At 44.4% G+C, this 12,253-nt stretch overlaps 1 protein-coding gene across 1 annotated transcript in view; it reads right to left on the reverse strand.

The window, feature by feature from the left end:
• RHOJ (ras homolog family member J) overlaps window positions 1-12,253 on the reverse strand; it is a 43,426-nt gene that overhangs the window by 5,777 nt on the left and 25,396 nt on the right. The window contains exon 3 of the mRNA XM_015865635.3: window positions 1,045-1,103. Coding sequence (XP_015721121.1) covers window positions 1,045-1,103 — 59 coding nt within the window. The remainder of the gene's footprint in view (window positions 1-1,044; window positions 1,104-12,253) is intronic.

Genomic DNA, 12,253 nt, shown 5'->3' on the forward strand with positions numbered 1-12,253 from the left:
TGCAGACAAGGAGAGATCCTGAAAGCAAAACCCAACACCCAGAGCTTCTCTGTCCCATGGAGAGAAGCAGGCTCTCTTATCTGCTCCTCCCTGCTGCCTCCTGAATCAGCTCTGACGGGAGGTGGATATTAGGCATTATACTCCAAAAAAGTGGGGATGCAGTGGCACAGCTGCCCGGGGAGGTGCTGTAGTCAGCATCCCTTGAAGTGTTCAAGAGCCACAGAGATGTGGCACTGAGGGACATGGGCAGTGGGCATGGTAGGGTGAGTTGTAGTTGGGCTTAGGGATCTTGGAGGTCTTCCACAATTTTAATGATTCTATGGTTCTGTGAGTAGCTGGTAAATGTGGACTTGAGCCCTCCATGGCTGGGAAGGAGCTTGGATTTGCTCCCTCTCCTCTTGGCAGCTGAATTCCTGCAAGGTTTCCATGCCACTGATGGTCTTTGTTCTGCAAGTCACTGGCATTTTGGAGGTAGGGGAGAGAGTTCATCATGAACCTGGTACCTTCTTCTGCTTGGGATGGGATCCTGTCCTGGGATGGGTGCCCATCTGATTGGGTTAATGTTTCTGCAGTCAATAGCTGGTGACTGATAGCCTATTGCTGTATTATACTGGTTTTCTGGTCTCAGAAACTGGAATTCTTCTCTGTATCTCCAATGCCACCATGTGGTAATTGGAAGAAAACAGTGACTTCTATAAAAGGCTATACCTGCTTTGTGTGGGGATGGAGTGCATGTATGGGAGGCAGAACATCACCATCAGGCTTTGCTTTTTGCTTAGACTTTCTCGTGGTAGGGATGTGTGTATGTGTGTGTTTTGTTGCTAAACTGGAATGAAATCTATGTGTAAAAAAATAAAAGGTCAACAGCTCAGCCATTACAGCTCATTATCAGCTGTTAATATTAAAAATATTAAACACACACACACAAACAACAACAAGGTAAACATCAAAACATCATGATAAAACAACAGCACAGTCAACAAAACCAATATATGATAAAAAACAAAGAGAAAGGAAACTTATTGATGTTTGGCATAGATTTACCTGCCCTGCTGTGTCATACAGTCCCAGAAGGTGCTGTTGTCCTCCCACAGTCACGGTTACTGAAAGAGAGAAGCAGAGGGATGTTGTTTATGCAGAAGCCAGTGGAAACATTTTAGTAATTTTTAATTCTAAAATGCCAATATACCCCTGTGCTTAACATTGGTGTGTGTCTTACCATATGCTTTGCAATGGAAAAGCACCTACCGGTTTGTAGAAGATAAATAGCTTCTAGAATGGGAAACAATGTCCTGCTTGGAATCTCTTGAACTTTAAGTCTCTGTCATTGTGGCTGGACAGATTGATTATTCAGCAGCTTTACTTGCTTACAAAGCAATGCAGTAATTTTGCTAGTGTATGAACAGAACCAAACTGACATCCTGAGAGCACAAAGGCTCAGCAAGGAGCAGACTTGCTGATGAGAGCAGAACAGAACACCGCCGAGGCTGCCTTGTGATACGGAAGGGAAAGAGGAGATGGGAAAGAGGAGATGGGGAAGGGTTTGGGAGCCCTCCTTCATCTCCTCACTTTGGGAGGTAGCATGCATGCAGTGCATTTCCCACAGGGACTTGAAATGGGGGTAGCTGTTGAGCATGGAGGTACCATAAATGCTTGAGGTCTGCGGGTGGAAGAGCCCAGTGAAGGTATAACAAGAGTTGAACTCTTCAGAAGGAGACTCTGGTAAATGATTTCCCCACGGGTGTTTACTGTCTGGTAGAATAACTGTCTTTGCAATGCATGTCTCAAATCCACACCTATTACTCCTTTTTTTAGCTGATCCATATGAGGGAAATAGGAATAGAGTTGCTAGGGATTAACCTCACACATGCTGCTTCCTTTTTGAGTGGTTCTGTGTCTGGCAAACTTCATTTTAGCTGCCATGGACCTGACTTCAGGAGATGTTACACAGCTCCACCTGAAGCTAGGAATGCAAAGGGAACTTACAAATGGAAGCTATAAGGATGCTTATGAAATCTGGCACTCACTGAAGTCGTCTAGTCAAAACAAGAAGTGTAAGACCTTAATGACATGTCCCTGCAGCTTTTCTCTTGGGAATGCTGTGACTGAATGCAGTGTCACTGCCTTGTGGGGTGGACATCGTGGCAGATAAGAGGAGTGGTGTGATGGGACCCCTGGCTCCCCCAGGTCTGCAAGAGCCCCGTGACTCAATACTGGGTCATTTTCCACTTCCATGTGTGAGAGTCATCTCCAGGAAATCAAGTGACACATCGCTCTTGGCATGTCCCCCGGTTTCCTCCTCTTTGAAAAACAAGATCTGATTACAAAGAAGGTGATTTTCTAACTCAGATTTATCCTGCTGGTTACATATATTCTTTCTGACATGAAAATCAGGTGTTCTGCTTTGACCTGTAATTGGCATAAATACCATCCTGTAGATGTAGAACTGTACTAAGCACCTTTCTTTAATTGCTGCTGTGATCATCTGCTAGCAGCTTGTACAGGACTCTGCTAGCCAATATTTTCCAGCAGAAAGCCTCTAAGTCTCACAATTTGATGTCACCTCAACTCTGGGTGAGATCTTTCTTCTGCTGAGCAAATACAATTGCCCATCTGATATTTACACTACCTAAAATACACTTCCAAGGTGGGAGGGCAGGGAGGCCTCTGGGGCTGGGATTCAGCTGATTGCACTCAGCGGAGCTCTTGGTCTAATGAGGTGGTGAGGAATTCACTGCTTTGCTTGTAGCCCACAGATGTTTAGTGATTTTAAAGTTGGATGGGATTCGCAGCATCATTTATTCTGCTCTGAATAGCGTATCTAGTGTCTTCCTACAAGGCTTTTTTCTTATACTATTCTTGTTGCTCTTCTCCAAATTCCTTCTGAAGCAGTCAGTGGGATGAGACACTGAGGCCTAAGCAATGGTTTCCTTAATGATTTAGCCAGTGGTAACACAGCTTTGCTATTCCTACCCGTCTTTCCTCAGTTGCTGACCTAATGGTTGCATTGGCTGGTTATTCTCATTACTTAATAAGCCTTGCTGTAGTTTTTGCTTTTCTTTAGCCCAAAGCTAAATAATTGCTCTGATTATATTCTTATTAACTCTGCATGTGCATGGAAAACGTGGAGACTGACTCAGATGCCCAGTGAAGCTCCTCAAGGCAGGAGGCAAATAACCACATGGGATTACACAGAGCTCCCATGGTATAGAAGACAGAGTTAGAGATTTCTGAGAGGCTGGGATTGACTATGCAGGGACAGCCTTTTGGAGAACGATGTTTTGGAAGCATCTAAGATGCAATACTGAAGTGCTTTCAAAGTTTAATTTCCAGGCATCTCTCTCTGCTGTCTCTAGGCATTGCACTTCTCCTCAGGCTCTAATTTCTCTCAGCTCTCTCATGATTAGGGATGAGCAGAGACAAGCAGTAGGACGTAACAATGGGCACCCCTGCTCTCTCGTTGAACACTGTGTAATAATGCATTTAGTGGGAAAATCCAGTGGAATTAGTGGGAAAGTGCCCAACCCTGACCTGCATTGCAGCTGCATTGGAAAAGTAGACCAGTTCCAAGTGACAGCTTTATTGTCCCATTCTGCTACAAGAATAGATGCATCCAGACAGTGCCATCTCACAAAACGATTCATGGTTTACTTTGTGCTTTTTAGCATCTTGAAAAGATAGAGGCCATAGATTTATATCTTGCCTGCAGCTCTCCACAGCTGGGCATCTGCTGTGCAGAGAAAGCTAGCAGAAGAGAGGTACCTGTCCACTAATCATTTTTATTCAAACAGCTGATATGAAGTGCTGCAAATCTTCCAAAGTGCATTGAGAAGACGGACGTCAGTGTTGGCCAGCCTACATGACAAAGAACACAAAAGCAGTGGAAGTGGATTAAGAAGATCAAGCAGAGTGCCTTTGGTCCAGAAATGATTGAATGAAAATGGAAATTCCCAAAGCTTTCAGAACAAGCACTGGACTAAAACATGAGCCAGCTTCTTCCCACTCTGGGACGTTACTTATTTATAGACAGCATGAATGAAGTTGATTTATTGGAATCATTGACCTCACCGTCTGTAAAATCAGCACTGGAGGATTTGCCATGCGTCTCAGTGAGTTACTGCTCTGCTGATCAATCCTTGAACAAATTCAGCTTTGCTGATAGCAGAGTCCAAGAAGCTTTGGGGTCTCTGCAAGGAAAGCTGTGCCCCATTCCTCCAGTATTATGGTACTGAGGGAGCTCTTGGAGCCACAGTATTGTGCAAAGCTCTTTTAGATGGAAAAGTCTACTCTGATTATAGTGCTTGGGGAACTGAGGAAAACTGACATTGTATCTGTAAGTGTTTTGATAGGTTTCATTCTGTCTTAAATACGGGGCTGTGCACAGCAGCAGGCTGGGAGGTGTTTCCTGGGTGGTTCAGCTCACTGTGCACCATCATCTGTCCCCATGGAAGGCAGTTCTGCTCCCAGGTTAGAAATTAATAATAGCTGCCTATGTAAATGCACCGAATTTGCAGGCAAATTCTCTCTGTAGTGTGCATTTCAATTATACTGTTAAGGGCCTTTTTACTCTTTCCTGTAAGTAATAGCTCTAAATCCAAGCAAACCTTAGAAGTACAGTGTAGCGTTAAGTAGTGTAAATAGATAGATCCTGAACATATTATTAAAAAATATTATGATCATTTCTAAACAGAATCACAGAATCACAGAATTATCAAGGTTGGAAAAGACCTAGAAGATCATCCAGTCCAACCATTACCAATATTTCCCAGTTAAATCATATCCCTCAACACCACATCCAAGCGTTTCTTGAACACTCCCATGGTCGGTGACTCCACCACCTCCCTGGGCAGTGCATTCCAATGCCTGACTACCCTTTTTGAGATGTAATACTTCCTAATGTTCAGCCTGAATCTCCCCTGCCTCAGCTTGGAGCCATTCCCTCTAGTTCTATCAGTGTCTACATGAGAGAAAAGGCCGACCCCAAGCTCACTACAACCTCCCTTCAGGAAGTTATAGAGAGCTATAAGGTCTCCCCTGAGCCTCCTGTTCTTCAGGCTGAACAATCCTAGCTACCCCAGCTAAACCATGAAGAACACAGGATATCTTCCTAACCCTGACTGAATGGAAGTGCCCTTTGTGTTATCATGTGGTTGGTTGTGGCATTGGGATGAGTGAGAGAAGAAAATTTTGCCTGTGACTGGAACATGAGTCTATCCAAAAACTGAAAGGCAGAATGCAGATAATTATCTATATCTATATTTTTAGCTCTACTAAATATTTTTAAGCTTCCATCACTGTAGCACAATGTCTAGGAATATGTTTTGCTGGATCTGGGATTATGGCTCAAGTCAATAGCAAAGGCTATTTTAGTGCTGAGATAATTAAAGTGTAACTGATAATTGGAATAATCTTATTAATGTTTTAACTAGCCGTACTGACCTGATGCTATGGCATTTTTGTTTATTTTAATGCATATGGAGTCAGTCAAGACTCTTTAAAGTAGCTTTTTATTGAGACCAGAATCAGTGAAGGATGTATTTGGAGTCTCCTAACAGAGATGTTACGAGCATGGTGAGTACAGCAAGGAGTGTGACTTTTTCTCTAGAGAGAAAAGGTGGGAACAAGGGGAGTCTTTATCAAGTGTTATCAAGGGAACATGAGACTTGATAAGCAGCACTGGAATAAATGGAAGATCAGTGGCAAAATGAGACCAATCTCAAAGAAACGTGCCAAGGCATTACGTAGGTTATTTCTCAAACTTATTACAGAAGCTGTTTGTGTGGTTGGTGGAATCCAGGCAGTTTTCTACTGCATCTCATCCTGCACTGCTGGACGATCAGAAGGAAATTTATTTATTTATCCATTTATTATTATTATTTGTCTAGAAAGGAGAGAGAAGCAGTCTGGAGAAGCAAACACTACACTGTCTCCTTAAAAACAGTGGTGATCTGTCACGGTCTTGTTAGATGGCAGCGAGAGCAGATAATGCTCATGGAAAGGCATGAAATCTCTGCTCTGCAGTGGCCAGGTTGTCCTCAGTGTGAGGATGATGGAGCAGCTATTTCACTGTGACTTATACTGGCAGGAGACCCTGTGCCCTGAACTTGACAGAGGTCCTTGGCACTTGCTGAGAAAAACTTCAGCAAAGGCATTTTAATCCTCAGCAGCTATAACTTCAGTGGTCTGCATTTTTCTAGGCTGACAGACTGAGGAGCTTTTACTTCTAGCATTCCTGAAACATTCCTGGCTGAGTGTGGCCCAAGAGCCTCTTGGGCAGACAGTCTGTGCTGGTCATCCCACATTAGTCAGTGTTGGTAATTGTGGTAGAACAAGCCAAGGAATGAGGGGCATGGAGCTAAGATGGGTATGTCCTGGAAGCTGGGTGAAGGAGGTGGAGACATGCTGCTCTGGCTGCTGGATGTGCTTCAAGGGGAAAATGGCTTCTCTGTTTAACGTAGAACATAGAACATCCCATGTTGGAAGAGACCCATAAAGATCACAGTCCAAGCCCTGACTCCACACAGCACCACCCAGACCCAAACCCTGTGTTTCAGAGAGGTGTCTCAGTGCTCCCTGAGCTCTGGCACTTGGGGCTGAGCCCGCTGCCCTGAGCAGCCTGTCCCATGCCCACTGCCCCCTGGGGCACAGCCTTTCCCTAACCCCTGCCTGGCCCTCCCCTATGATGCAGCTTTATGCCTTTCCCTTGGGCCCCTCTGCTCCCTGTGAGGAGCTGTAGATCACCACTCAGCCTCCTTATTTGTCTTCCCTTCCATACCATTTCCCATCCTTTCCTCAACAAAATCTACAGACGCCAAAACTAGAAGGCAAGGAAAATCTAGTTGTACACTGAAGGAATCAGGAACGTATTGCCCATGGCAGCCCTGATATTAGAGGAAATACAAAATGTTTGAAACATATATGACTGAGGAAGCAGAAATGTTAAGCACCATAAGCAGAAATCTTGGAAATATTTAAACTTTCTGATAAGAAAACCTGAAGTTAGATGATTATATGTACTTTTTTTTTCTCAGCTACCATGGAGGTTTTGCACATTGTTAATGCTTTCTGTGTCCTGCTGAGAGGCCTACCACTTTCCTCTCTGTTTGGCAGCCACTGTGGACAATGAACTGATTGTAATGTAGGAAAAGCAACTAATGTGGATGGCTGAGATGCCTGGTCTTAACTCTCTGTGAGAGGGAGAGAAGGTGAGTGCCAACCTGAGCTTATGAGATCATTAACCTTTATTTTTGCGTGACTGCATTCATGTGAAGCAGAAGGTGGGATGGGGTGTGATCATAGAGCCATAAAACACCTTAGGTTGGAAGGGACCTGGCTGGGGCAAAGGGCCCCCATGCAGCCTGGCTTGGGGCACCCACAGCTGTCCAGGCAGCCCCCCATGACCTGAGAAGAGCACTTTCATCCCCACATACATCTGTGGGATAGTTTGGGGACTTTTCAGGCTGAGTTGGTCTTGCAAGAGAGGAAGAGACTGAAGGGGCTGGTTGGTCTGGAGCAGGAAAAATTGTCCTTTGAACTGAAAAGATAATCCAAATTCACACATAGAGCTGGACAGGAATTTTCAGCTAGAGATTTTGGGTAAAAATTTTGAAGGTAGTTGCAAATGCATTAGAACTAAGGCTGACATGGATTAGTGTGAACACCCCTTTGATTTACAAATCCCGAAGTGAAGGAGCTCTGCTTTTCCAGCAGACACATTTATTTACTTATTTGTTTTGCTTATTATTGTGGTTGTTCCGTCCCTGGGGGTATTCAAGGCCAGGTTGGGTGGGCACTGGGCAGCCTGGTCTGATATTAGGTTATAGAGGCTGGCAGCCTTGCCTGTAGCGGGGGACTTGGAATTTGATGATCCTTGAGGTCCCTTCCAACCCAGGCCATTCTATGATTCTATGATGGTTTACAGAAAGTTTTCTCTTATGCATGTCTTATATTTTTTAGCCTCTTTTATGCTGAAAGTTAATTCTGAAATGCACAACTCCTTCAAGAGACATGGATCTGTAGTGGGCTTCTGTTAGAATTAATGCATCTAACCATTCTGCTAATCATTCTGTGCTTCAATACTACTTTTGAATTGTATCTTCAACTGAGCTGAGTTTCCAGGATTATCCTGCACTCCCTGTTGGCTGTAACCCCACTTAGAACATATTTACTCCTGAAATAATTTATGAGGCATCATTCACCTTTTCTTCTGCCTTGTGAACATCAGAGGCAGCTATGCTGAGCTCAGAGGACTAAGCTTTTGGTTGGGAGGAACATCCATCATAATGTCTTCTGGTTGGATAAGTCAAGTGAATGAATTTTGAAACAAGTGCTGTGTACTTTTGTGTAAATTGCCATTAAATGGCTTTATGTTAATAAGTGATGGTCGCTTCAGTTCCAGAAGGGAGGAAATTTATGGTGAAATGATTATTTTTGTAACATTTCCTCCATTCCCTTAAACAAAAAAGAACCTCGTCAGCAAAATACGGCACAGCAGCATATACCTCAGGTAGAAAAAATAATATTAACCTGTAGGAAATCTGGCTTCTCTACAGATTGTTCTTTCATCCGCCAGAAACATGATTTATTTTCCATCTATCGTTATTGAAAGCTGTATTTGCTTAATAATTGACTGAAATAGACAGCTCTTAAAGCAGGCATCCTGAAAAATAGTTTTCCACACAACGCCTGGCAGTTTTTTGTTCTATTTCACATTGCTCTCCTGAGAACCAAACCCCATCCCCCCCCCCCAACCCCCATCCCACCATGTTTTCTTGGGCTTTAATCTGTATTGGAAAATGTTGACACGATTCTTTGCTTACATGAAAGCGACACTAATGGGGATCAGATCTGACTTCAGAGAAAAGGATCTTTGAAGAAAAATCACAGAATGTTGCAAATAAAAGGGAAATTAATCCAGGTAGAAAATCTATAGCTACTTTCTGCAAATTATTTCCAAGCATGATGTGAATTGCGCCTTTGATTTGAGTGCTGGTTAGCACAGTGAATGGATTTTAAGCAGCATATTTTACACAGCCAGAGACATGAAAAGCCTTGTTTTTAAAGAAGGCATTGTTCTCTGCTTCTATTTTTATGACGGCAACACCTAGGATCATGACTCCATTGTATCAGGCCTGTGCAAACACAGGGGCAGAAACCAGCCTGGCTCTGCAGAGCAAACATGCTAACAATGAAGGTGGAGAAAGAAAATTTCCTGTTTCACAGCAGGGGAAGTGAGGTGCCCAGAGCTGATGAAGCTCCTCAGGACCAAGTGAGCAGCCTGAGGCTGTTGTGGGTGCAAAGCCCACAGCTTCAGGTTGGGCATGAATAAAAGGTTCTACACTGAGAGGGTGGTTGGCACTGGAACAGGCTGCCCAGGGCAGTGGGCAGAGCCTCAGTCTGCCAGAGTTAAGGGGTGTTTGGGCCCTGCTCTCAGACACAGGGTTTTGCTTTTGGGTGGTGCTCTGGTGAGCCACAGTTTGGACTCGATGATCCTTGTATGTCCATTCCAACTTGGGATATTCTATGATTCTCTGATCTTCTGAGCTGTCATCCAGGGCAGTAATGTCCTACACCCAGCCCTCTTGTTGTCAGACCATCAGATAACCTTCCAGTTTCTATCCTGTCAGAGTCTGATGGATTCCCAGAAACTCTTTCAGAAAGAGCAACCAAGGAGTTAAGCTGCCAGGTTAAGTAAAGAAGGAATCAACTCAGACACCTCTAAGCTCAATTTCTGAAGCCTTCTCAGTTGCCTCAGATTGGCATTATGAAGGATATCTCTCTGGCTCCCTGCAAACTCACATGTATAAGGAACACAACCATGAAGTTGCATTGGGATGGAGGTGCATGGGGGATGCTGATGCTGGTTTTAGACCCTCTGTGATGCTGCTTACATGGGTGGAGGAAGCACCATGTCTGTCTGGGATGTGTCTGTCTGTCCATCTGCTGGCTCTGGTACAATGGGGTGCACTGCTCTGCAATTAGTGACTGTGTTGTATGCTTGCTATGGCTTGTGGCAAAGCAAAGTGGAAGGAAAGAGGAAGGGATTGTGGACCACAGAGCTTTGGCCTACAACCTGAAGACACTGTTGAGAGGGGGAAAAAAACCAAGAATGACTTTTGCATTATGCGCTGGTATTTTTAGTGCTTTGTACAAAGGATCTTTTTTCTCTGTGCTTTTCTGTCTTTTTCAGCCTAAGGCTGGGTATAGCAGGTGAATTTTCACTCTAGAAAGCACAGAAGATAGAATAAGCTCAGCTGCTTTCACCTAGTGTGCTTTGCCTTTTGCACAGATCTCAAGATTATCCAGAGCTCCAATCCAAGTGGAAACAGGACAAAACCTCTGCATGAAGCAGTGTCTCCACTTTGGCTGTAGGCTGTGTGTAACCAGGCAGGGAGCATCTGCAAGGATGGGTCTGTGCAACCTCAGCCTCGTGGGATGATGGGCATCAAGAAGGCAATGCAGATGCTGCTCAGTGCATCTGTTCCAGGCTCAGCATCGCAGCACTTCTACCTTTGCCTAATGAGCAAACCATGAAAGTCTGAAGGTAAAGGTTTTCCTAAACACCAACACCACCAATGCAAAATCAAGCATAATCACACCCAGAGTCTTCAGGACTTTGGTTAAAATAGGACCTATGGAAGTGCTAGTTGGGGAAATGCTTGCAGACCTCCAGCACCATGGCTCAGTGGCTGCAGGGAGGTGAGCTCTGCCTGTGCCCATGCTGACCTGGTGCTGCAATGAATGTTACGTGCTGTGGGACAAGAAGTAGTTTACATATCCTTCTCCAGAGCCTACCACACAGCTTAGAGTGCAGAAGATGCTTTCCTATTGCAACTTGCCAGCAGCACACTATGTGTGTGTGTGTGTATGTGTTTTTTGTTGTATGCTCCTTAGCCAAGCAACATTTTCCACAGATGGTGCCTGAGCTCAGCCTGCACCTGCACGTGTGTGTAAATAGGGACATAATTATCCAGTTTGTTGGAATTGTGCTTTCAGCCCTAAGCCCATTTTCCCTCCCTTTGTATACTTAGAGCAAAAGAATTTGATCTCTTGCATACAGCAACTTTTTACTGCAATTGATGTGCTACAATTACTGTCCTCTTCTACTGTACAAATCAAATTTGTTGTTCATTTATTTCCCCTCTGGCGTACAGCCTCCTTGTCTGTTGTTGTTTTCTCAGCATTTATCATCATAGCCAAAAAACAAGCTGCAGAATCTGGAAGCTATACCTACGTTATTAAACAACTCTGAGAAGGCTCATAGGGAGATGGGCTTTTTCTGGCTTGAAAAACATAGCAGAGTGAAAGGGCCAAATTTCATTTTGCTGAGGTTCTTGCAGGGATGCTAGAACAAATGGGCAGCTCTTTCTGTGTAATATAAACACGAATCTGAGTGCTTCCTGGTCCTCTTGGAGAATGAGTGTTCAGAGACATAAGTCTGGGGGTGGCTTCCTGCATTGTTTCATCCTTGGTGTTGACTTAAATAGGTTGGAGCTTGAGGTGGCCATGGGAGGTGATTGAGTGACTGTTGAAATATGTAACGATTCAGGATCCTTGTAAATCAGAACCATGATCTGGAGGAGAGTGCAAAAGCTGAGGGTGCAGGTAGGGTTGCAGACTTCTCACATCGCAGCATTTTCCCCTGCCAGCTGGCATAGCTGCACCATGCATCTCAATGGAAATCCCTCTGCCTGAACTGAATGGATGTAGCAGTGATGTAGTGGAGGTATGTGACACAGCAGCTCAGCGTGGAGAGGGATGGATGGGGCTGTCAGGCTGATGGTGATGCACACAGCTATTTTTGGCAGTTTCACTACCCAGGCAGTGTTGAGTCTGGTCTGATGCAAACTGGCATGCTTCACTGCTGAGGCTCATATGGCAAACATTGATGCTTGGCATATATTCTTGAATTGTTTCCCTGTTAACTTGCCATACTTCTGTCTTTGTTATCTGTTTTTCATTCTGTCTCTGGTCCACACACAGCGAGATATCTGTGCTGAATCACTGAGAGGGACTGAATGATGCCTTGTCCTTAGTGTTCAGACACTGGTGCAACTCCTGCCATCCCGAGAGTCATGCAGCAGGTCAGCCTGGTGCTGCTGTGTGTAAAGTAAGCTATTCTTGTGCTGGTTTCCCCACACAGAACTTTTAGTACAATTCTGCAATGTCTTTACCCTTAAGTAATGTAGAAAGGTAAGCTGTGTCTAATCTAGTTATTAGAAGATCCACAGCTCTGCAGGTCAGTGAAGAGCCA

The sequence above is a fragment of the Coturnix japonica genome, chromosome 5 (genome assembly GCF_054131305.1).
Source record: "Coturnix japonica strain WE chromosome 5, WE-NBRP24, whole genome shotgun sequence".
Taxonomy (NCBI): Eukaryota; Metazoa; Chordata; class Aves; order Galliformes; family Phasianidae; genus Coturnix; species Coturnix japonica.